At 33.1% G+C, this 25344-nt stretch overlaps 2 protein-coding genes across 3 annotated transcripts; one reads left to right on the top strand and one right to left on the bottom strand.

Moving 5' to 3' along the window:
• The first annotated feature begins 3018 nt into the window (after positions 1-3018).
• LOC129949445 (diacylglycerol O-acyltransferase 1) lies at positions 3019-23815 on the top strand. Of its 2 annotated transcripts, none has more exons than XM_056060912.1 (12): positions 3019-3172; positions 9467-9615; positions 9703-9831; positions 9893-9984; positions 10051-10103; positions 21997-22105; positions 22168-22314; positions 22425-22578; positions 22857-23022; positions 23084-23250; positions 23318-23423; positions 23488-23815. In XM_056060912.1, the coding sequence occupies exons 2-12, from the start codon at positions 9497-9499 to the stop codon at positions 23722-23724; spliced, it is 1479 nt and encodes a 492-aa protein (XP_055916887.1). In that variant the 5' UTR covers positions 3019-3172; positions 9467-9496; the 3' UTR covers positions 23725-23815. The 2 variants fall into 2 exon arrangements, with proteins under 2 accessions (XP_055916887.1, XP_055916888.1); XM_056060913.1 differs by having other exon boundaries at positions 3042-3195.
• LOC129949444 (exportin-2) lies at positions 15580-19819 on the bottom strand. The gene is made up of 9 exons (XM_056060911.1): positions 19509-19819; positions 19239-19390; positions 18123-18830; positions 17563-18046; positions 17299-17497; positions 17139-17242; positions 16916-17072; positions 16558-16858; positions 15580-16487 (listed from the first exon to the last, which is right to left on the bottom strand). Exons 1-9 carry the CDS (start codon positions 19591-19593, stop codon positions 15762-15764), a joined length of 2916 nt encoding a protein of 971 aa, XP_055916886.1. The 5' UTR covers positions 19594-19819; the 3' UTR covers positions 15580-15761.
• Positions 23816-25344: the final 1529 nt, after the last annotated feature.

Below are 25344 nucleotides of genomic sequence, written 5' to 3'. Positions count from 1 at the left end.
GATATCATTTTTTATTCGTTAAATTTTCAAGGTGACATTTATAAAAAAACCGTTAATTGGATTTTTTTCCAAGAATAGATATGCTAGTTTGGTATCATGTTATCACTAGAAATTAATTCCCTTAGGACTGTTGCGCCACCTATTTCATTTATTTGGAAGATGAAGCAACCATGAACAATATCATCAAAATTGTACTCGAAGCAATAAAAGATTCGTTCAATTCCAAACCTGGAAGAAGAAATCCAACTTCTTATAAAATTGGCTTAACTTCGGCACCTAGAAAGTGGAAAACTCTTGTTATTCCCATTCATGTCTTTGAATCATTTTGGGCGAATTTTTTCATTGTTTAAAGCAAAACTCTGACCGATATTTATCAATACCAGAATGTTCTGAAATTGAAACAGAAAGAAATAAGACACTATTTCTAAAGAATATCCAGATTATCTGACATAGCAGGATGTGTGAATAAAAAACACATTAGTATCCCAGTATTTTAAACGGTGAAAAATTTATAATTTATTTACTAATATTGATATAATAAATAAAACATTAAAAAAAAAACGTATGTTTCAAAAATTGAATGCCATTTGATTTCTCAAAAAAAAAACTAATTTATCAAAAATTTAATTTGAATATGCATTTATGCATTTATTTAGATCTAATTGATATACGTTTTACATTTCCATTAAATGTAAAAAATAACGTTTTCGAGATATGGAGTTTCGAGAAAAAAATGGTTAATCATTTTTTAAAATCAAAAATAAAAACAATGACATACATATTTGATAATAAAATATTATTGAGACAGTATTAGAGCTTATACAAAAATATGATTTTTTTGTTTGAAAGAAGCCAAGTCAAGAAAGAAAATTTTAGAAAAAATAGATAAAAATCTATTAGTTCGTTTTTGATAAAATTTGAATTTTCGATATTTGGCCAAACAATTTGTATGAAGACCAACTTTCCTAATTTGAAGTCAATATTGACAGGTCGTTTATAGCTCTCAGTAAACATTTCTGGTATTGAAAAAAACTTCCTGATCAAAATCCACCGAAAAATGTTTACTGACAGAAATCTGTCATTGGAAATTGTGGAACTGGAACACAAATCAGTGGAACGATTCGTTTTATTTTGGAACATAAAAGTTTCAGCTGTTCCAGAAAATGAATTCTGTCCGGAGAGTAGGAAAATACATTTTTGGAGAAAAATAAATTCGCAATTACACTTTTTATTCGTAAAAAAAAATTTTTTTGTGTGATTTCCGATCAATCAGTATATAATTTGTATTTCTAATCGAAGGGAAACATCATTAAATATCGATTACAAAAATTTTCCGGATCGATTTCAATGATAGCTATAATTAGCCCCTTAGGAAGATAAACATTTATATTGGGAATACTGGATACTCTAATTCATTGTAACCTTAATTAAGCCAGCAAATAAATAATTTTTTAAGAGAGAATGCTCACAAAGTTTGGTTTTAATTTAAAATAATGAAGCAATGAAATTATATCCAATTTTAGTTAAACATGCTTTTTTTGTATATAAATACATTTAGAGCATGGCTTCAAAAATTATAATCAAATAGACAGCACTGTTCAATAATTCCATAAATGCACATGTTCTTACTTATTATACTCTCTTCAAGTTGACAAAATTTAAAAAAAGAGGACAATGAAGAGATTCACTATCGATCAATTTACTTTGAGTTCAATTTATATCAAACCAGATAAAATGGTATGAATTGAGTTGCTATTTCCGTGCTGCAGTGGAGTGACATTGATAATGACAACTATTGCCACATTAGTTAAAATTAGAAAAACGTTTCTAAAATAATTGTAGGTATTTATTTAACAAAATACAACAAAAGGTGATTGATCAGCGACTGTTTGCGTACTCACGTGTCATAATTAAAAGAATTTGGCTGCCGAAGTAAATTCATGTTAAAAAATTACGTATTAATGTGACTTTAATCTAAAAAAAATAACCCTAAAATATACTAAATAGTATCTGTGGCTTGATGATTAGTGCGTTGGACTGTGCTTAACTTAAAGTGGGACCAGTAAGTTAGATGTAAGTTATAGATAAGTTTTATGAATTTTTTGTCTAGCTTTAAGATAGGCTTAAGATTGAAGTAATAAAAATGATTTAAAAAAAGTGTCTTAGGTTCGATCCCTGGCTATGTCATCTAAAGTTTTTCTTCACGGGTACTGCATCTTACGAGGAATTTACAAATTCTCCAAGAATTTGCTTTTCGGATTCAGCTTAAGATTGTAGGTCCCCTCCATCCCTGACAACAGTACTCGCACACAGGAATGTTTAAGAAATTGTAAGTCACTAGGCCCTAGTTCTCAACGCACTGTTTCGCCACCAAATTAATTTACAAATATAATGATCTTAGCTCTGTTATTGTCAGAATTCTATATATAACATGTGAATAGTCAAGATTATTTACGAAACTTTTGTTATAAACGTCTAAAAAATGAGAATTCGATGAGAAAAATTCGAATTCAAATACCAAATTAATACCTTTATAAATGTAATTTTAAGACACATTCTAGTGTGAGCTTAACATAACGGAGAAAATCATCGGCAGTTGTCAAGTCAGGAGCTTCTTAAATCTTCTATTTAATAATGAAGCTTTAAAGTGAAGCAAGGTAAAATAACAGCACAAACTAATCCGGATCCCGTCAAAAAATTTTCTGAACGCATCTTAAAATCACAAGTTCTTGTTGAAGGCAAATATATTCGGAATTGAGTTTATTTTGTATAATTTAGCAAAACAAAACTTTATCAATTATTTTTAAAGAGTGTGGCTAAAATTTGGACGCTTAACATTCTCGAAAAGCATGAAAAATCCAATTTAAGGCTGTTTTAAACATTATTGATATTTAAGGTTTTTTCATAAAACTCATAGTTTGTTTTTAACAGAGTGGCAACCATTAAAGTGAGTCAAATTAAATATGGACAAAGATCTCCAGAATTCAGCCAAACCCAGCCCAGAGGCCAGAGCAGATATACCTCCTGTTTTGTGCCTACAGTTGGCTCTCTCGTGTCAACCAGATCGGTAGCGCTAGATCGTTTCGTCTTTCGTAAGATCACATCGAGTTAAACGAGTGTGTTTTCTAGACGTAGACTTAAAATATACTTAAAATACAAATCAGCGTATAACGTGAGTGAGTTTTTCCATAAAGAGTGAGCAATAATAATTACTATATCTGGTTTTTATAAACAAATGCATATAAAATTGTTAAAAAACGTGTTGCATTTATTTATTTTCGATCAAACAAAATCATAAATATTTGAAGAAATGTTAAAAAATTGTATGGCAATGAAATATGTGTAGATGAAAGGAAGAAAGAAATCATCAGTCATTGCTTCTTATCAAATTGTGAACCTTAAAGTTGACTTTTCACTCCCTCTTTTCTTCAATTGAATCTTGTGCATGGAAACCTACTTCTACCTCCAGGCCTTCATATTTTTATCATTATTAATGTGCGCGAGGTGTGAACAAAAATAAAAATAAATTGGACTAACAAACATTTTGATTTGAGAGACTTCAAAAATGCATGAAAACAATTACGAGTACCATAAATTTGTCCAATACTTATCTTAATCATAAAGAACTGAACCGGAATACCGGCATAAATTCCAACATAAGTTCAAAACATCTGATTTAGAATTTTAAATACCCGTTTATCTATTGTGGAGGGAAATGAGTGTTTTGTTTAAAAAGAATCTTATCTTTTTTTAAATTTGATCCATTTCACATAATTAACAATAATTACAATATCCTACGAGTTGGTATTTATGGATTTTGTCAAAAATATAAAATCATTGTTTTCAAACTTTCACTTTCGATTTTTTTGTTTTGTTATCTTTTATGATCAACTGGTGTTCATAATAAATATTTTACTCTGTGAATTGAAGAGCAAGTAGTAGTGTTGTTGCATAACAGACAATAATTTGATGTCTCAATAATAAATAATTGAAATCGAACTCTCTTTAAAATTGTGGACTTAGGTTCTGTGTAATTATTTGTGTTGTGACAAACATTTTTCCATAATTATGTATAATTTATTTCTCCTAATCACTCAGTTTATGTTTTGTTATTTTATCCACACAAAACTTTAAAGCAAAACTTATTCTTTATTGAAGAATTATTTGTTTTTGTTTGTTTTCCATTTAAAAGTGAATAATTCAGAAAAATAAATAAAACAATAAAATAAATACAAAGTAGAAAATACTTACTCACCTCTTTCTCTCTTAGAGTTCTCTTATAACCCATAGCATGGCAATTTTTGTGTTTGTTTGTTTTATAAATAATTTTAACCGGTAGGTCAGAGTATCCAGTTCAAGTTCAATGACATGCAACAACCTTAATAAAAATACGATAGAAAACGAAAAATGCAATTAAAATATACGTAATTAAGATAAATAAAATACATGATAGTCAAAGCTACTAAATAATAAATTTATTCATCAAACATTTGAGACATTTTGTCGCAATTGCAAATGTAAATAATGTTGTTAAATATTATTGGTTTGGTAAAGCAATCCGCTTGTAATCAAAAAGTTTATATTTTTAAACAAATAATTTAAACTCACAATTAAGTAATTAATACCTTATAGATAATGTTTACACTTGATGTATGTGAATTTACATCACACGTCATATAATCTACACTAACTAGGTTTTAAACTAAGCGACCTTCAGACTTAACTTTGATGAAACCTGTCATTTGTGATGCTAGATTTAAGTGATCAATTAACGATCAATTCGATTTTTTTTTTAAAGATTCTGGGATGCGACCCACACTGATAACTTCCCATCCCGTCTGTCGATTTGTCTTGTTTGTCTATATGTACTCGTATCAATTTTTACCAAATTTGCGTATCTACTATTTTATGTAGATTTAATTTTTTTATGAAAAAACGGACTGTTGGATTTTTATATAAAAATTACTGAATATCGAAAACAATATTTTCTGTGAAATAAAATAAGATTGAAGCCAATATTTTAAAAGATAAAAGTAGTTTAAAGCCAATATCTACAATTTTTGAAAAGATATTTGAGTCGAAAATAATTGTTTACCAACTTTCGTTAATTTTTTTTCGGTTTTCAAATTTTTGTAAAAAAACTGTCAATTCGATTTTTTTCAAAATGTTACTGAATGTTGAAAACAATATTTTTTGAAAGATAAAAGAAAATTAAAGCCATTATCTCAAAGTTTTAAAAAGATATTTGAGTCGAAAATCAATTTTTACCAACTTTTATTCATTTTTTTTAGGTTTTTATTTTTTGTAAAAAAAACTTTAAATTCGATTTTTCTCAAGATTTTTCAAAATGTGAAAACAATATTTCTTATAAGTTAAAATAAGTTTAAAGCCTAAATTTCAAGTTTTTGAAAAGTTCGATGTTCAATTTTTACTAACTTTGAGTAATGTTTTTTTTTTAGATTTTTATTTTTTATAAAAAAAACTGTCCATTCGATTTTTCTCCAAATTTTATCAGATGTTAAAAAACATTATTCTTCGTTGCACAAAATTGTTTTGGAGATGAAATCATATTTAGTCGTAAAATTTTTAAGGTGACAATTTTTTTTTTCATTTTTTTGATTTACAAAAAAAAACCGTTAAATGGATTTTTTTTTTTCAAAAAATATATTTGTTTGATATCACGTTACAATATATTATATAAAATTTAATTCAAGTCTCTACCGTTTTTGGTTCGTAAGATATTTAGGGTTAACCAAAATTTTCACCTTTTTTCAAACTGCTATGGTAAAAAAACCAGCCACGCAATTTTCTTGAGAGCCCTTTCTGCATCTTTCTGCCTTATTATCTGTATAACAAAATTTATTTGAAGTCGATATTTCTTCTGGTTCTTGAGCTAAGGAGGACGAAAAAAACGTCGCGAACGTACGTACACACGCACGCACAGACATCTTTCTAAAAATCTTTTATTTCGACTCTAGGGACCTTGAAACGTCGAGAAATGTCAAAATTTTCAATTTGACAAATCGGACCCATTACAATAACTTCCTATGGGAAGTTAATAAATAATAAATTGGGTGGCGCAACAGTCCGGTGAGAACTTGGGCCTATTGGCTTTCAACTCTCAACCATTCCTGAGATCCGTTAACTATTGTCATTTTAAAATTTTATAGCAAGAAAACAATGAATTTAAAATTCATTTGTCATCTAAATCCAATCATCTTTATTACAGAAAATCCAATGTTTATTTTTCTTTGATTCCACTCTTTGCTTTCCATCCTTTTGGGTAAAAAAAACTGAACAGTTGATTCAAGAATTGTTTTATTATTTTTCTCATCAATTTTTAATAGGATTCTCAAGTAAGTTCAGAGCAGCTTCAGATCAACTGACAGATTATTTAATGTCGTTCCTAAAAGATTCTAACAATTCGTAACAATGGGCAGGTTTATACGACTTAAGGGACTTGAAAGTAAGACTGATTTGCCAGCTACCAAACAATTGCTTTTCCATTAAAGCAACTTTATTTTAAAATCGACTGGAAAGTAAGTTAAGAAAAATCAAGAAAAGTCAAGTTTACTTATGTCAAAATGACAGTTGATCATATTTTTCATTTAACTGAAAGCTGAACTTTATTAGAGCCCGTTCACACGATCCCGAATCGGCGGTTTTGCCGTATCGTCGATTTTACCGTATAAGCCAGTGTCAATATAATTTAAATAAGTATATTCAGACGTTACGACATTTAACTGTATACGGTAAAATTACCGACTAGGTCGATGTAGTCATTCGGTTTTGTCTCTGCAAATAGTTTTCGTCGTACGGTAAAAAAACCGATTGAAAAGCCGATACACCCAAAACGAGTCACTGTATCGATAATGAGCGAGTAGTGGCCGTTACAGTCAAAGGCGATCATTATCGAACCTGTTAAACGATTTTTTGTTCACAAAAATTGAAAAGGGGTAATTAGAAACATTTGGTTTCAACAGAACGGCGCTACGTGCCACACAGCCAAAGCTACACTCGATGATTGTATAGCGTTTTCAAAAAGAGAAGATATTTGACGGACCCCTTAGCCTGCCTGAGGAGGTTTTGTACGATGAACTAAAGGTAGAGTGAAGTTCTAAATTTTGAAATTTAGGACACTTGATAAATTTAGTAGTTGCCTTTGTCAAAATGTACGTTCAAAGAATGCAGTTGCAAACAAAGTCCATTATGTTGCCGGAACATGACTAATGTCAAAAATGGACTAGACCAACAGTTCTGATGCCGAAACCGAACGGAAAATTTAAGAAGCACCGGGAAAAAACTGTTAGTTGGCAAAGGAAAGTATTGAACCCAGACTAATAACATGTGTTTTCTATATGTTGTAGCCATAATGCCACAAGTACTAAAGCTGTGTATAATACAATCTTTAAAATACAACAAAAATATGATTCTATTTTAGTCATCGTCTACATTTTTATTGGGAAGATAATCACCAAAAAAAGTCCAAGCTCTTATTTGATCAATGAAAGGTCAACAAAATTATGAATCACTTCCCGATACTTCAAAGAAGATAAACTAAAACATACAGTTTTCGATTAGAAACAGAATTAAGCGGAAGCTAATAATTTTTGACACTGAGTCATTAGTCCACTCCGCAGCTCAAAATTCCAAAATGGATTTAAAAAACAAATGAGATATAAACAATTAAAATTCAGACATTTTTTGGGGTGGGTTTTTGAAAAATGGATTGTTTGTTTTTGTTTTATGCATAAAATCGAAATAATTATTATTTGTTGCGTTCGGTTTATTAATTAGTGACGGGAATAAAGTTACAATTATTTCTTTCATACACGGTTCCACGTACGAGCTTAGAAATTCGTGAGTTAGTTATAAAACACTAAAAAAGATTGGACTAGATAAAGAAAACTTGTTGAAATGGTTAAAATTAAATCTTCACATCATTATCGATATCTACGCGAAAATCGGATCGAATGTGCCCTTAAAAGCCCCTTATAAGTCAAAAAAAATATAATTTCAAGGATGCAATTTACTTTAAGGTCATACGGTAATTTTAAAAGACGAAATTAAATTCAACCTTCATTGATGATGGGTAGGCATACATACGTTAGGAGGCAGCCGAACTAAGAGCTCTTGCCCAAAAATGTATGTGGAACTGTAAATCATGAAGAAACTCACTTATGATTTAGTGTTCTACGTCGTCGTCAGGTGTCGGTTACCTTGTTTTTATCGAAGATAACATGGGCAAATGAATGTATCTCGATATTAACTGCGGAAAGTTTAACATAAGGTATAATTTCCGACTTTACCAAGACAACGATCCCAAACACAAATCTGGAATCGTTTCGTCTTGTTTGATTTGAAACTGCCCTCATCTAATGCGTGCAATCCTCAGACCTGAATGTAATTGAAATTGTGGACAAAACTTCAGCGAGAAATCAGAAAACATCAAATAAATAGCAAAGAAGGTCTAAAAAATCGAGTAAATCCCGTTTATATAAAGATCATTACTAAAAAGGCTGGAGTGTGTTATGAAATGAAAACCAATGTTAAATTCTTTTAAACTACTTTTTACTCTGCATCAATTAAGCTGAGTCATGTTTTCAATTATAAATTCGTAATAATTTCTTATTGTCATTGAAAAAGACCTACAAAATTATGAAATAGTTTTCCTTGATATGGTAGTTATTTTCCTATGAAATATAACTTTTAATTTTAAAAATTGAGTGCCTCATTTAATCTGAAAGCCAAAGTAAATGCTCGCAACAGCTTAGCTGGCATACCTCTAACAAATCATCACTCTGAAGCATAATTGATGTTCCAAATTATCCCATCATTAAGCTCTTGAATTGTTCTTGGCTTATTGAGGTACACTTTTTCGTTCAAATATCTTCAAAGAAAGAAGTCCCACGGTGTCAAATCACATGATCGTCAATTTGGAAATTTTATTTATTTGATGTAATTTAGCAACCATAAGCATTTTGTTTTCATATGAAACTAGATGGCCAAAAACAACTACTTTTAGCTTTTATTTCTTAACTTTATGGTTTTTTGATTAAAGAGGCGTGGTTCCACCTACTTTATATAAATTGGAATAATTTAAATATTTGCATAATGATCAAACTTGTTAATTCTATTAATAAAGTGCAGGACTTAGAAGGTGACACCCTGTACGCTTTGTTTGATTCCAACATTATTATATTTTTTCTTTTAATTTACTATTTTTACATTTGTCTAGTTATTTGTAGACGGTAGGTAGGTACTTAACTTAAATTTAACTTTTACTCAAAATCTATGTACATAAATACTGGGCTTCCATAAATATTCACACCAATCATTAATAATCTACAATTCGTATGGATAAGATAAGTGAAATCAAAAACCGATAACATTTTGTATTTATTTGATAAATAATAATTTAACCTGCATTCTTGAAATAATTTGATTGTACATTCATTAATTGCAGGCAGTAGGTAAAACAAAGAAGGTTTAAAAAATGCCTCATTCTGAAAGTGAGGAAAACAAATTACGCTACCGGCGAACTCAGAGTGTCACCCGAGCTGAAGAAATCACCACAAAAGAAGAAAAACAAAGGAGAATTCAACCTGATAAACCGTAATTTTAACATTATTATTGTTTATGAAATAAAAATCATTAATTTTTCTATTGAATTGTTTAATTTTTAAAACAAAAAATCCATAGATGCCACAGACCAAGAGACTCACTGTTTTCATGGAGTTCAGGATTTGATAACTTCACGGGATTTGTTAATTGGGGTTTTCTTCTATTGACAATTGGTGGATTTCGGTTGTGTTTGGAAAATTTACTTAAGTAAGTAATTTTTAGAAAATATTTAAACTTAAATTATAATATATTTTGTTTTTCTTTAAAGATATGGAATTAGAATAAATCCATTAGAATGGTATATTGTACTCAGTGGGAAGAATGAAGGAGAAGGACATCCTTCATTGATGCTTGTTATATGTAAGTTCTTCAAAACTAAATAGTGATTGAATTGAATATTTACAAAAAAAAAAAAATCTTTTTTAGACTCAATTGTGCCTATGAGTATGTGTCTATTGGTTGAAAAGGGACTAGCTGCGGTAAGTTTTTGAAGATTTTTCATTTGTCCTAATGTAAAAATAATCCTTCGCAAAGAACCTTTATTTAGTGCATTTTACACATTTATTTTATTTCTTGTCTTGCCCCTTAAGTGAGAAACATGTGAGTTAAAATATTTTTTTTTTAAATTGTCAGTTGTTTTTAACTTTCTCAACTTCCGAAAAAAGTCAGCAAAGTTTGTACTACTGAATGTTTCAAGACATCATTCATGTTGTACAACATTTTCATTTTTTAAACTCATGCTACTGCTAAAATGCTTTTAAGTTCTCCTTTTTTTATTATGTTCCCATTGATTCAAACAAAAGTTCTTTATTGAAAATATTTAAATTCATTTTTTAAAAAACTAAAAGGCATTTTTGATACTAACTGAATTTATAAAAATAAGATTTTTTTTTCTTTTTAAACTTAAAATTGCATAATTATTGCGGAGTATTAAAAATATTTTTAATTGAACATTCATTTTTCATCTCAATCTTGTCTAAAATTTGTACAAGAAATTTCCTCACAAATATTAAATATTATTTTTTTCACTGCTATATTTTAATTTGAAAACAATTTGTGAAGGTGTTTACAATCACGAAAAAGCAGTTTTGGCAGCTTTTGACACTTTTTAAATTACGACGAGGGCAAGAGATTTAATGTGACTTTTTACACAATGTTTACAACACCAGAAGAAAGCTTCCAGCTTACTATTTTTCATTTCTAGGTGAAACCCTTATATTAGTGGACTTACGGATATTTTATGTAAAATTAAGAGATCCCAACAATTTATTTTTTTTTAGCAGCAAGCTATTTATTTTACCAAAAAAACATATTCATGCCATCTATTTTGTATTTTTAGTACAATTTAAGTCTTCCATCAATGTGTATTCCCTTGAGATCTATTTAATACAATTTATTGGAATTATCACTAACATTGTTTGCATTCATTGCGTCATAAAATTAGAATTTTGCTAACACTAGCATTTTGCAGTCAACAGTAAAAATAAAACTGCATTGTACATTTTTTCAAATCTATTTACGAAATAAATTAAGCTTTAAATACATTGTTTACTTTCGGAAAATATTCTTGACATATGAAAAATAAAGGTGTAACACGTTCAAATATAGAGATTTTATTGAAAGCTAAAAAGTAGTCATTTCAACAATATGCATGAATTCAACGGGTACCCTAAAGATATAATCCCCAAAACGAAATCCCCAGCTGCAAAATTCCTAAAAAGAGAATACCTAGGGCGGAAATCCCCAAATCCTTCTAGGGGCTATCCAATACTGGCCGCCGATACCTAAAGGTTGGGTGGGTAATGGCATCACTGCACTAAGATCCGCAGTCCCTGATGTGCCTATAGTTCGTCCGTTTATGTTTTCTTATACCTTGGCCTGGTTTATGATTTTGCTTGCAGGTGAGGTTGAGTTTCGGGGGCACTCCTCCCCCCCCCCGTCCGACGAGATGACGCCGTGCACCACAAGCAGGCCGCGTCCCCCGGAGCTCAACAATTCCACCTAACCTATTCCAAATCTTCCTATCTCTTTTTCCTACCTCATCCTTATCCTACCCTTCCACTTAACCCACCTCTTTACCTCCTCTTGCCTTGCAACAGGGGATATTATCAAAATGTATTAAATTTGTTTGTTAAAGTGTAGAATTCTACCGTTTATTGGGTGACATTAAGCTTATTTTTAAACAACATCAGTATTAATGCATCTCATCAATATCTTTCGGTTTTAAAAAAATGATTTGGTTCTTTTTTAGAAACCATAAAATAAAGAAACGTGAAATAAGACATTTTAATAACACCGTGGTTTGATCAGCATATAAAACCTTTTAAAACAAAAGAAACAAGGCATGGTTGAAGTTGAATCGATCCTAGAGTAGTGAAGCTTGTGATATTCTGTCTTTTCTCTTGTCCACGGTTTTATGTGACAACCAACATGTCGTCTTTGGCAAAAAGAAGTAAACAAAAACAATTTTTTTACAATTTAAATCAAAACAACAAGAAGTCTGTACTTTTACTGTCTGTAGCACAGCATTTGACAAACTGAACCACCGTGTTCTTTTAAGGTCTTAAGAAAGATTTGTTTTATGGATATCTCTATATCTCAAAGACAGGTCATACAATGTAATTTTTCTACGTTCTATGTGTTTTACGGTTAACTGGGGTGTACATCAGGGTAGTCACCTTGGTCCATTAATATTTGTACTATGTATAAACGATCTTTCGTCCGTCCTAGTTAATTCTATGTTTCTTATATATGCCGATGATGCAAACATTTTTCGTACAATTAACTCTGTTGAAGAATGTTATCTTTTCCAAAAAGACCATCAAAGTTTTTGGGAATGGTGAAATATTAATGGTTTCGTTTTAAATATTGACAAGTGTTAAAAAACGTTTTTATCTATAACTATGTGATTTATTTATTACCACTTTGTAATTTGTCAAGTTGACTTTAGGATAGTGTTGGACTCAAAACTAACTTTTATTGACTATTTTGATTTTACTATAATTATTACAAGACCTTTGGTTATATTTTTAAACATTTTCTGGAGAATTTCATGATCCGTACGTTTTAAAAACTCTTTATAGTTCATTCGTAAGGTCTATCTTAGAGTATGGTTGTGTTGTATGGACACTTTATTAAAAATAGATTGGAGTCCGTTCACAGAAGAATTTACGAGATTTTGCTTAAGATCTACCATGGTCCAATCGAATTACTTTGCCAGGTTATCCTTAACATATTCAACTTATAAATGATCATAACCGGCAACTTATCTGATATTGATAAGTTGCCGGTTATGATATTGTTGCCTAAGATGTCTTTAATATAAAAAAATATTACATAGATTTTATTGTTATATCTGCCTCTGAATACATGTTTTTTGACAAAATGGCTTCATATTTAGCGCTTTATCACGTTTCTGTGAAAGTTATGTCTTTCTTTGTTATTTCTTTTGTTCGATAAAACACTTTCAAACTTGAAAAAAAATAAAAATGTATAATGAAAGATGAGTTTAAAGGTGACTATTATATCCTTTTGCTTTAGGCACAAAATTGTCTTTCATACAACAAACCTTTTAACCTTGAATTCAATATACACTATCCCCATGACTTGTATATATATATCGATTCAGCGATTTGAATCTCTAACCTCACGAGCTAAGTGATTTGGCGAACTAATCTCCAACAAAAACTTCTCTTTTGTGTACTTCTTCTCGTATTTACTTACTTAGGTCCTCAGACCTGTTAAGTCCGTTGGGAACCCCTTAAGAGGCATAGGGCCTCTACTACGCCTACGCGCCATTGTGTACGGTTTCCGGATATATGTGTTTCAGCTCCCTCCTACTTTTGCCTAGTCACGCTGATTCCGCTCGACTGTCCTGGGCCATGTTCTTCGCGGTCGTCTAGCTCTTCTTCCTTCTTGTGTGTGCGGATTCCACTGCTTTGCCTGCAATTCAATCTTTACCGGTACGGTTGGCCAGAAAATCCTTAGATGTTACGAAGACATCTATTCTACGAAGGTTTGCAGCTTTCTTGTAATGGCTGAAGTAACCTTCCAGGTGCTGCACCCATAAAGAAGCACAGATTCGACATTTGTGCGAAACAGTCGTAGCTTTGTTCTTAAGCTGATAAATTTATTTCTCTAAATTTTCGACAACATACCGAACCCCGATTTTGCTGTGCCGATGCGGCAGATAACGTCTTGTCCGGTTCCGACTTCGTTGGAGACGATACTTCCAAGCTATTGAAAGATCTCCACTATTTCCACCGGTTGCGGGGAAATATTTATTTCAGAGGATGGTCGGTTTCCGAGGCTGATCACTTTTGTTTTGCCGGAATTGATTTTCATTTGATAGAGATCCATGGTCCTATCAGAGAGTAAGAAAACATCTTCCGCGTAATCCAAGTGCTTTAAATAGGATGTCAAAGCCCATTGGATGTGGATCCCTCCGCTAACTGACACAGCTGAGCGCAGTACATCGCTTATCACAAACAAAAACAATATTGGTGGCAGAATACAGCCCAGTTTGACTCCGCTACGGATTTCAATCTGCAATCTGACAACCTACCATCGTGCAGAACGTGATACTTGGCTCCATCATATGTTGCTTTTATAATAACAATTCGTTTTTCTGGAATGCCTCTCCTCCGTAGAGTTAAGATATACTCCCTGTTAACGCTATCAAAAGCCTTCTCGAAGTGGATGAACAGAAGTTGTAGTGGTGATCGATGTTCAAAGCACTGTTCAATAATGATCCTGCGGATCCAGCGCGGAATCCTGGGGCCTGATTATGAGGTTCATGGCGGGTCGTTTTCAATTCGATTTCCGACGTATTTGCTTATTAACGAATTCGCAGCAAAGCGAAAAAAGCTCTTCCCGTATTCCAGTGATTTGACTTTTTCTTCCAATATTCCAGTGATTTGACAGCTTTTCAAACAAATTTGTTTTGTTTGAATTAAATTTGTGAATTTTGCGGCGATTTATTCGAAATTTTATATTTTATTCTGGATCGCGGATAATTTATAAGAAAATTAAAATAAAGCTAACTCACATTTATATATAAAAATGCAATCAAGAAAGAATCCACGAAATCGAACAGTGAATAATAATGAACACTCTTTCGCCTGTAAATCCTCCAAAAAAAGCTATCGGATTTTAACTCGCCAACAAACTTTATGAAATTTCAAGTTCACCTTAGAACTCGTTAATTAGTCGAATTCAAAACGAAGACGGCGAAAGCGATATTAGAAAAATGGCAAACTCGCTATCAAAACGATTCAGGCCCCTGCTTGTTCGACATCAAGTGTGGCCTAAAGGTGTTCTCTGATGCATTCTAGTATGACTTTTGCTATTTTGGCAACGGCAGATAGAACACAAATTTCTCTCCAGTTTTCGATAACTCCCTTCTTCGCTTCTTTTATGAGCGGATGAAGCAGTTCGCTTGATGGCGTTGGCGCTGCTTGTTAAAGATCTGCGGGAATTCCATCAAGTCCTACCGCTTTGTTGTTCTTAAGTGCTTTAATTGCGGCAACGATCTCATCTTTACTGGAGGGTGCGATGCGGATTTGGGGATTAGTTAATAGTTTGTTCAGGCGCTTCAGAAGGCATCGGCTGCACGTTGTTTGCAAATACTCGGTTTAAAACCGAGAAAAAGTGTTCCTTCCTGTTTCTGACTTGCACATCCACCGAACTTTCCACAGTGCTGTCTACTTTGTTCACCAGGTGTTGCTTTGAGCTGTGTGCACCGGTCTGCTCTTTGGTTATTCTGTAAACGGTCTTGCTGTCGCACCTGTTTTCAGCATCTTGATGTTGATATAGTTACGCTTGTCACGGCGCACACTGCGGTGAACCTCTCTCGTTTTCATTTTCATTATTTCGTAGCTAGAAATAAATCCAAACTTATTCACTTCCCCAATAAGTCTTTCTCCACTGTTAAACATAAAATAAATAACACCTCTATGAAATTTTTCTTTTTTAACATAATTTACTGGTTATACTTTAGGGAATACAAAAAATAAACGAGCACATAGTCTGACTATGGACAATTATCAACAATATTTATAGAATTAAGCGTTTTAAATTGAAAAATGAAAATTAAATTAGAAAATAATCAAATCAATGAAAAAAAAATAAATTGCATCTTAACCAATACGAACGCCAGCACTTTGACAATAATTCTGCAGAGCCTGTTTATGGTTATCTCCCATGGTTGCAATTAATCCAGATATGTCTGGTCGTGTCGGCACCAATTTAGCCACAGATTGTGCTAGGAACTTCTTTCCATCGGGAATATCGGCCAAGAAATCTTGACTTTTTGGCTGTGCAAAGTTCAGCTGGGAGAATGCGGCTTGATATCCAGGTGTATCGTCGACCTCGACAAAATGATCACCATCATAGGTCGATTGATCTGGAGGCAGTTCGAACATTTCCACCAAAGCCTGCAGCAGGCGCGCCCAGTTTTGAATGTACGGTGCAGCTAACATCGCAGGACATTCAGTTAGTATTTTGGCAATACCAACGGCGACGATTTTACGATCCATTTCTGAGCATACTTTCGCCATGTCTGGGATGAAGACACGATCCACCACCATCCCGAACATGGCATTCTGAATTTGATCGACCAATTCCACGAGGGAAGGTGCTCCTAACTTGGCTGTGTAATAGCAAAAGAACACAATCAAACCACGAACGTACTTAGTTGTCTTGGAAAGTGACAGCCTTTGGAAGAGCAGGGCAAAGATTTGTCGCATTCTTTCTTGCAATTCCTGAAGCGGGTAATATGTGAGGAGATTCTGCATCAAATAGAATCCTTCGTGATCGTTTGATTTTGATGCAATCATTTTCTGGAATACTCCCAAAACTGCATTCTATATAAAAACAAAGTCAAAAATCAAAGTAAATCAATTTGAAGGGATGTTTAAAAAAAGAAAAACTTACCAACTTGCCAAGAGCACTAATTTGTTGAGATCCTTGTCTGATAAATGCACAAATAAGTCGAATCAATGGCGTAACATTTCCCGGTCTATCCCAAAGTGCTGGAGCCAACAAACATGGAAACAGAGCCCAATAAGGCTCTGGAATCGATCCGATTCCTTCACGAATTTCCAGCAACAATGAGAGCATTTGAAAGACGTATGGCATAAATTCTAGAATGTCCTGTTGAAGTATGCCTTGGAAAACTGGGAAGAGAGCTTCTTCAAATGACCCAACTGCAGCTGCTTCAGTTTTACAAACAATTCTAAAAGAAAAAGGAAATGTTAGTGATCTTAAAGAGATCCCTTAAATAAGAACAAACATAATAGCCAAAGATAAGGTTTCAAACAAATAATGATTGAAATGTGGCTTCGAGGGATTCTTTGCGACTTGTGTGAGGATTTCTGTGAGTCGAGGAAGCGCAACAGCCATGTAGGGCATTGTTGACCCTTGCAGTGTATTAAAACTCCTCATTATTGCTAAAAAAAAAGGAAGACTTCTCTTTAATCAAAGTTCTATTTTGTAGTCAAAACGAAAAGACTCACCTTTCATAACATATTCATTTTCTTGTGATCCTGGCAAAGATAGTGCTCCAAACAGTGCTCCTAACAAATCATTTGTGTATGGTGCCAAAATAGCCGAGGAAACTCTACAACAAATTAAATTAATCAAACTGCTTATGGGGGAAGGATAAAATCAACTTACAAAAGACTGTTACTCTCATCTCTCATAATTAATATCTTCTCAATTGCACAAGCTGCATAGCTGTGTACAACCACACTCTCTGCTTGTAAATGACGAATCAAGTGGGGAATGCATGCGACAATTGTCTGTGGTCCCAACAGACTGCGGAATATCATCACAAACTTCAAGGCATCCGACTTGAGAACAGGCAATTCATTAACTAAAATTTAAAAGACCGTTTTTTACTCAAAAAATCTTTTAGAATGTTAAAAAAAAATTCCTCACTGTTTTGCCTTTCGAGTTCTGGAATAATGTGTTGTTGACAGAATTGAGGCAGAGGCACCAATTCTGAGGCCTGAGTTATTCCATGTTTCTGTGTTCCTCCCCGGGAGGCGAGTGAGGTGACCAGATAGATTGCTGTATCCTTTGCCCGCCAATTGGTTTTTGGATTTTCAGCGTATTTTGCCAGCAAAATTTCCAAGTACTGTCCGAAAATTCCAAAGATCTTCAACTCAAAGTTCTGACTGAGTGTCTTGACCAAATCACAAGCGGCTCGTCGACGAGTTTCAATGTCAGAACCCTCAATATCGCGACGGATGTATTCATCGGGGTTGTCTTCGAATAACTCCTCGTCAGAGGTGCGGAAATCCAAATTGGGAATGACAACTTTCTCACAAATACTAGCGAGGATTTTCGGGTCCTCGAAGAGGGTTCTGTAGTGATTTCGTTCCGCCACGACCGAGAGGAATTGCAGAGCATTCGAAACCAACTGAAACGAAGAACAAAAAATGAATCTTATGTTTTTCTCTTTAAAGAAAAAGAGTTTTAGAAAAACACAAGCTTACCGCATCGTATTTAGTTTGAATTCCTGTCTTGACCAGCAACTCCCAGACATCAGTCACAAACTGTTGCATATAAGTCCCAAATTCCTCGTCATACTTCTGTGCATAGAGACCTAAATTTTCGCACACTTGTGACCTCAAATGCTCCAAAACTCCAGCCTCCTCATCATCCCCCGTATGCAAACACGGCACATCTGTAATCAACAACTCATGGAAGGCATTCATCCAAGTTTGCATATTGTCCTCGAAGAATTCAGGCAGATCCTGAGAGTTCAGGGAATAGAAAACCTTGCAAACCAAGACCAAACTTCCATAGATAACTTTCAATGCTTCAACATTGTTCTCATGGACTTTTGTAAGATTCATTGTGGCCAGCAGGAGATCTGTAAGAGGTTTTGCCATGCGATCCAACACCAATTTGATCTCCTCCCAAAGTGATTGTGACTTGAATTCATAACGATAACGTTTGAATAGTGAATGGGCTGTTTGTAGGACTCCATTGATGACATTGAAGTCACCAGTGGAGAATTTATCAACCATTTCGTCGATGAGTTGGGGCCACTTCTTGGGGAAGTCGTATTTTCCGATGATACTCACAGCGTCACTGAGCTGTTTTTGCAATGCACTCGGGGAGCGTAACATGAGGGTGACAATGAGGGATTTGATGGCATTACGATCGACGTCGTGGATTCTATCAGGGCCGCCGGTGTCCTAGTGGAAAAACAAAATTAATCAAACTCTCGTCTACACATTCAAGACTTCTTATCGTAGGAAGGCAAAGATCGCACTTATATCCCAAATAGCTAAGTTTATATTATTTCTAGTTGCTAGGCAAATAATTTAGGAACTTATTTAACATTTAGCTTGAATGTCAGAAGATGCAAAACTGTCTGAAATAATTCTGCTCAACTTGATGAAGAACTTCATGGAAAAAAAAACGTCTCAAAATAATTTAGTTTTTGGACATAAGGAGAGTGAAATGCACAGTCTGACCTTCAACTTGTCATACTAAGGAAGTATGCATTGTTCTAGAATATAACATGCGACATGCGGCGCAACCCTCTTAATTCGCTTGGCGCGAATATTTTGTTACTCCCAAAACCAATCAATCCAACTTACCTCATGTGCAACCCAATTCCTCTTGATGTAGTTTTTAAATGCAATCGCTCCAGCGACTCGAATGGGCATCTCCAAATCTTGTTTGTCAATCAGGTTCAACAATAAAATAGCATAATTCTGATTCACCTCGATTGATTCGAGCATTTGTTCAGCTATAAAAATAAATTAATTGCATTTTATTCAAAGAAATAAAAGAAATGAGTCCATCAATTTGGATTAGCGGGATTTTGTATCGCAAAATTTTGCAAAGATCGTTTCTTTATCGCTTACCGGGTCGTCTGACAGTTGGATCAGGGCTTAAAGTGTGGAGCAAGTAACCACCTAATTGTTGCAAATTGGCTTCATTGACTTCCATTTTTCTTTTAGAAAGAACAAATTCCAATAGAAAAAGTGAACGTTTTTATGTGAAGAATTAAAATTTAAACGCTAGCGTCGCTTGGTAAAAAATGGTCACTTTATAATGCGTGTGTAGTTTAAAAAAAGGAAGCAAATTTAATTTGATTTTTACTTTTTTTTGCACAGAGAAATGATGGAATGCAGCTTGCCGCTTTGCTAGTCGTTCGTAATTTAAATTTTAAGTGAAGATGGCAGCGATTTGCAAACTGTCAAATGCTAGTACAGGGATGGTTGGTGATTTTTGAGGAAGCAGTTAAATGGCTGCGTTTTGTGAAGTATAAAGAAGTAAGTTTGGGAGTAGGTTTCACAAGTAGCACATTTTAGTTTTACTCTTGGAAATTGTTTTGAGTTTTTAAAACGTGTAAGGAGTAAGAATTTAAATAGGAAAATATTTGTTTTCTTTAAATAAACGTTAATTAAGGTTAAGTACCATGTCTTTAGCCTAAGGAAATATTTATTTTATTTTTTAACAATGGAGGACCGATGAAAGCGAAATCGCTATTGTTACCGCTTATCACGTGTAGTCGAGTTACATGGATCTGCATTCATTTTCTGCAAGAGATGCTCCATATTAAATTGATCATTATGGGATAGAAAATATTAAAATTGTAATTAAAGCTTTACATTTCTGCTCTATTTGTTATTCTTGCGACTTGTTGCATTTTTTAAAATTTGTTCACACTTCCTTTCAAGAATTTTATTAAAATTTCCTTTTAATTGTGGGTAAATGTAATAACTTGCAATTTTTGAAATTAGTGCCATTAATAAAGCGTTGTTACGATTTAAAGAATTAAAAGTAAAATTTAACTATAATAGAAGACAAATAAAAAGGTTTTTTTGTATTACATCATTACGCTTTCCGAAGGCTTTCGGTAACATGGTGGTATTAAAAAGTTAGTGTTTTATGGGAAGTAAAACAGAGTAACCAGTGGCGTATTCTGTCGCACTTCTGGGTTTCAACATACATCTGCCCCGCCCACTCCTGTTTTGTATTATGGAGATATATGTTAATCCAATTTTAGGTTTAAACACTCTATTTTTTTTTGAGTAAAAGCACACGTACAATTTGTTTATAGGGTCTATTTTTTTAAATCTTTTTAGCGAAATTTATTAGAGACAACTAATCAACAACTGTCAACCGTTCCTGTGTGCTAGTACTGTTGTTAGGGATTTAAGGAACCTACAATTTTAAGCCGAATCCGAACGGCAAATTTGAGAATGCACTTTTCACAAAAGAATAACTTAATCGTAAGGATCTACGACGTATAAGTCTATCATCATTCCTTTTTAAGACCTTGGAAAGTTTGATTGATATCCATTTAAAGGCAAGTATTGATACAAGACTTCTGTCTTCGTCTCAACATGCCTATTGTAAAGATAAATCGGTGCAAACAGCGCTACACACCTTAGTATGCACCGTCGAATATTACCTCCATCATAAAGAGTTCACTATGGTTGCTTTCCTTGACATCGAAGGTGCTTTTAACAACGTGAACACATCTGCAATCACATCTGCACTAACATCTCTAAATTTAGAAAGTTCGCTTCGAGAGTTAATTCTTTTAATGCTTTCTAGCAGAATAATTAACTCAAAACTGGGCAACTCTTCTGGTAGACAATTCGTTAGTGGAGGGACACCGCACGGTGGTGTTCTATCCCCTCTCCTCTTTAACCTAGTGGTGAATGAAATCCTAACTAGTCTGGATGCGGAGGGCTTCAGAGTGATAGCCTATGCGGACGACGTTCCTATAGCAGTTTCAGGAAAGCATCTTAACACCCTGAAAGAACTCTTACAAAATGCCTTTATTGAGTACCACAATGGCGCTCCTAAATATAAAGACCCTTCACTTCCTCTAGCTTGGCTATTTTCCAGTTATGCGTTGGAAGGGACGGGTTACAAACTTTGACCATCTCGAGAATGTCCTCGATACCAGCAGGTTCGATCGGTATCCAGACGCGGGCTCTAGGTCTGCTAGGAATATCTTCCAAGTTTTTTTTAAATTTTTGACCACAAACAACTTGTTACATTATTGCATCCTTTGGGCGAAATATACTTAAAAACTTTAAAAATGTCTTTGGCAAACAACCATTGCAACTTTCTAACCAATTTTATGAATACAAATTTTTATATTTATGCTGTAGACAATTTTATTGCAAACAAATTGTTTACCTTTTACAACTTATTTGTTATTTATACAAATTAATCAACGTCAAATAAACGCTTATATACTGCTGAGCTATTCATCTGTTATTAATTGTTCAAGCGAATTGTAATTAAGAAAACTTGAAGTTTTCTGCAATATTAGTCTGAAATTTTTGAATAAAATTTTTAAAATGCATCATGTTTTCTTTTATTCCACAGGATATTATCCCAGAAAACGCTGGAATGTTCTCTCAGATTGTAAACATTTTAGTTCTTATCTTATTGCCGATGGTTATTTTGCATGTTAAAGGACATGCTTTTAGCATAAGTAGGTTTTTATTTACATAGTATTAAAAAATAATGACTTTTTAAACACAAAAACATTTTTAGTTGGAGCTACAACAGTTTGTTTTCTATATTCAATATTATTTTTAAAAACTTGGAGTTATGTTCAAGTTAATATGTGGTGTAGAAAAAGTTTCCGAGAACAACAGCGACCACGGAAGAGAAGACCAAGTATATCCATTGCTGAACTTCGTAAGTAACTCTCTAATAACTTTGGACTAAATATGCATAACATATAGAAATATAAAATGAAAAGAACAGATATCTTATCCCTACATTTTATTAAATCTTTTCCATCTTAGAAAATCATAATGGTCATTCCGATGATTCCAAAGAGACTGATAAAGATGTTCCTGAATTGGTTCAGTATCCAAACAATTTGAACTACAAAGACCTGTTTTACTTCCTAGGAGCTCCAACATTGTGCTATGAACTGAATTTCCCAAGGACAACAAGGTTTGAATTTGAATTGAATTGCTGATTACCAAACCGTGGTTTAATATTTGATTCGAGGTTTAGATTCGTTTCTACGCCATACTACGTGAATGTTTAATGCTTTACCACTCTACGTCTTTTTCTGCCATGCAGAACTGTCTTTTATTCAAATAGGGTACCAAAATGCACTTGAGAATTAATCTTCCACTATATGTTTAAACCTTACACCACGGATAAATCTCAATATTGAACAGCAAGTCCTTAAACTTTTGAAACCAATTTTATTTTCTCCTCCACAGAATCCGGAAACGCTTCCTTTTGAAACGTCTTTTGGAAGTCATCTTCGGTGTTAACGTCCTTATGGCCTTATTTCAGCAATGGATCATTCCGTCTGTTCGTAATTCACTCATACCATTTTCAAATATGGATGTAGTTTTAGCAACTGAAAGATTACTCAAACTTGCTGTAAGTTGTTTTATCATGATGTTATATAATTTTTAAAAATTGTTAAACATTTTTTGTTTAGGTTCCTAATCATTTGGTTTGGTTATGCTTCTTCTATTTAACTTTCCATTCTTTTCTCAATCTATGTGGGGAGCTGTTACATTTTGCTGATAGAAATTTTTACTGCGATTGGTGGAATGCTAATAATATTGATACCTTTTGGAGGACATGGAATATGCCCGTACACAGGTATTTTTTCAACGGAAAATCCTTTTACTTATTTTTTTAAACAAATTATTTGTCTTTTTTTCAAAAGATGGTGCGTACGGCACTTATACATTCCTGTTGTTCAAATGGGTTACTCATCAAGAAATGCATCTGTTATTGTTTTCTTTATAAGTGCATTTTTCCATGAATATTTGGTAAGAACTTAATAGAAGTCATAAAATGTTATTTATTGATCTGTATATTTTTTTTTATTTCTAGGTAAGCGTTCCTTTAAAAACTTATAAGATTTGGGCATTCATGGGAATGATGGGTCAAATTCCATTGTCATCCTTCTCGAAAACAATGCAGAGAACATTTGGTCCTCGAATGGGTAATATTGTGGTGTGGGCATCTATAATTCTTGGACAACCGCTTTGTATTATGATGTATTATCATGATTATGTTGTAACAAATTACAAAGATGCCCTTACAAGTGCAGAATATAATGATAGTTAATAATAAACAAAAAAGTAACTTTAGAAAAATGCCTTTAAAATAAAATATAAATCATGACTTATTGCATTAAAACTTTAAATAAATGTTGTTACTATGTTGTTTTAATTTTTAATTATTCAATGCTATAAAAGGTTTTCCAATAAGAGGTTTAATTTTTAATAGACCTCATGTCAAAAATAATTAAGGAAAACAGAATGATACAAGCTTAAACAAGGCTTTGAAATTCACTACAAAAATGTTGAAAATTATGCAGCTTTTTGATCGTCGTGAAACACTTCCCACCATAAATTATAGCGAAACTGCTAGAAAATTACAGTTTTTGGGACAAGCAAGTCGATTTTTGAAATTAAACATTCCACAAACGACATCACACTTTATTTTGTATAAGCACTTTAGTTCTTAAATTAAGATGCTAAGGCTTCCAGGGGTAATTTACCACAAGGACCTAATGAATTGAGATCATAATTGGTTTAGGACTTGTTCCGCAGGTACAGTTAACATTAGTGTTTCACCAAATAAATCGAGGACTACGCTGAGGATGCAATCTCAGCCCCATGTTATTTGCGTTATTTCTTGATGACTTGGTTGATTTGCTTCCTTGTGGAGTGGAGTTTGAATGCTTAAAAATAAAAGTAATTATGTATGCTGATGACATTGTCATTTTGGGACTAGAAGATAATTCTGCAAAATCCAAGATAATGGTGTTCCAAATCGGTGCTGGTCGGACCGCAAGAGGAGAAAACTGGAGATATGATGGAGTAGTATTGGAAGTAGTCAAGGATTATGTTTATATGGGAATGACTCTCACTTTAAACAAACGTCAAATATGGGAAAGGGACATTTATTCGAAACTTAGCTATAATCTAAATGAACATAATTACTTTAGGCTCGATTTTTCAAAAAAAAAAAAACTATTATAACTATTTTTAAAGTAAGAGGTGAACTTCTTAACCTAAATTGTATGCCACACAGACACAATTTGGTTAATATTTGCTCCTTATGCAATATGGGAGTGAACGAAAGCCCTATCCACCTTATCGATGTATGTAAAATATTAAAGGAGCTAAGGAGACTCTTTTTTTCGAAAAAGCTATTTAAGCGACAATGAAACAGTAAGTTACGTAAATAGAGAAGATTGATTGCAGATCCAAAAATATACCACCGAGGTGTTGATCTATAGAAGAAGAATCACGAGTCAATAAATAACAATTACTTGAAAAAAAAAACTAAAAATTCTATGTTTTTAAATTGATTTTAAACGACGACATATTTGTCATGCCTTATTATTTATTCCTTAAACCAAAAAGTTTTTGTAACAAGAACCTTAAAATTATTGAATAAAAATATCTATCTACCATTAGTGTTTCACTATGACTGGGTAGGTAGGAGTTAATTTATTGAGTAACTTATTTTTTGGATGAAGAACACAATAGCAGAAAACAACAACTAGAAAGTAATTTAAGTGGTGGGTAACCAATCAGAACTTTACTTATACATTCAATACAGATTCTTGGAATCTTTTCTTTGAAATTTCTATAGAATATTCTTGAAAGTATGTCAAAAAAGCAAAAGTAATGGTATGGCTCCTTAACCAATGACTCAAAAATCTTAACTAATCAA

The sequence above is a fragment of the Eupeodes corollae genome, chromosome 3, assembly GCF_945859685.1.
Source record: "Eupeodes corollae chromosome 3, idEupCoro1.1, whole genome shotgun sequence".
Taxonomy (NCBI): Eukaryota; Metazoa; Arthropoda; class Insecta; order Diptera; family Syrphidae; genus Eupeodes; species Eupeodes corollae.
This window is presented reverse-complemented; position numbering and strand designations above follow the sequence as displayed.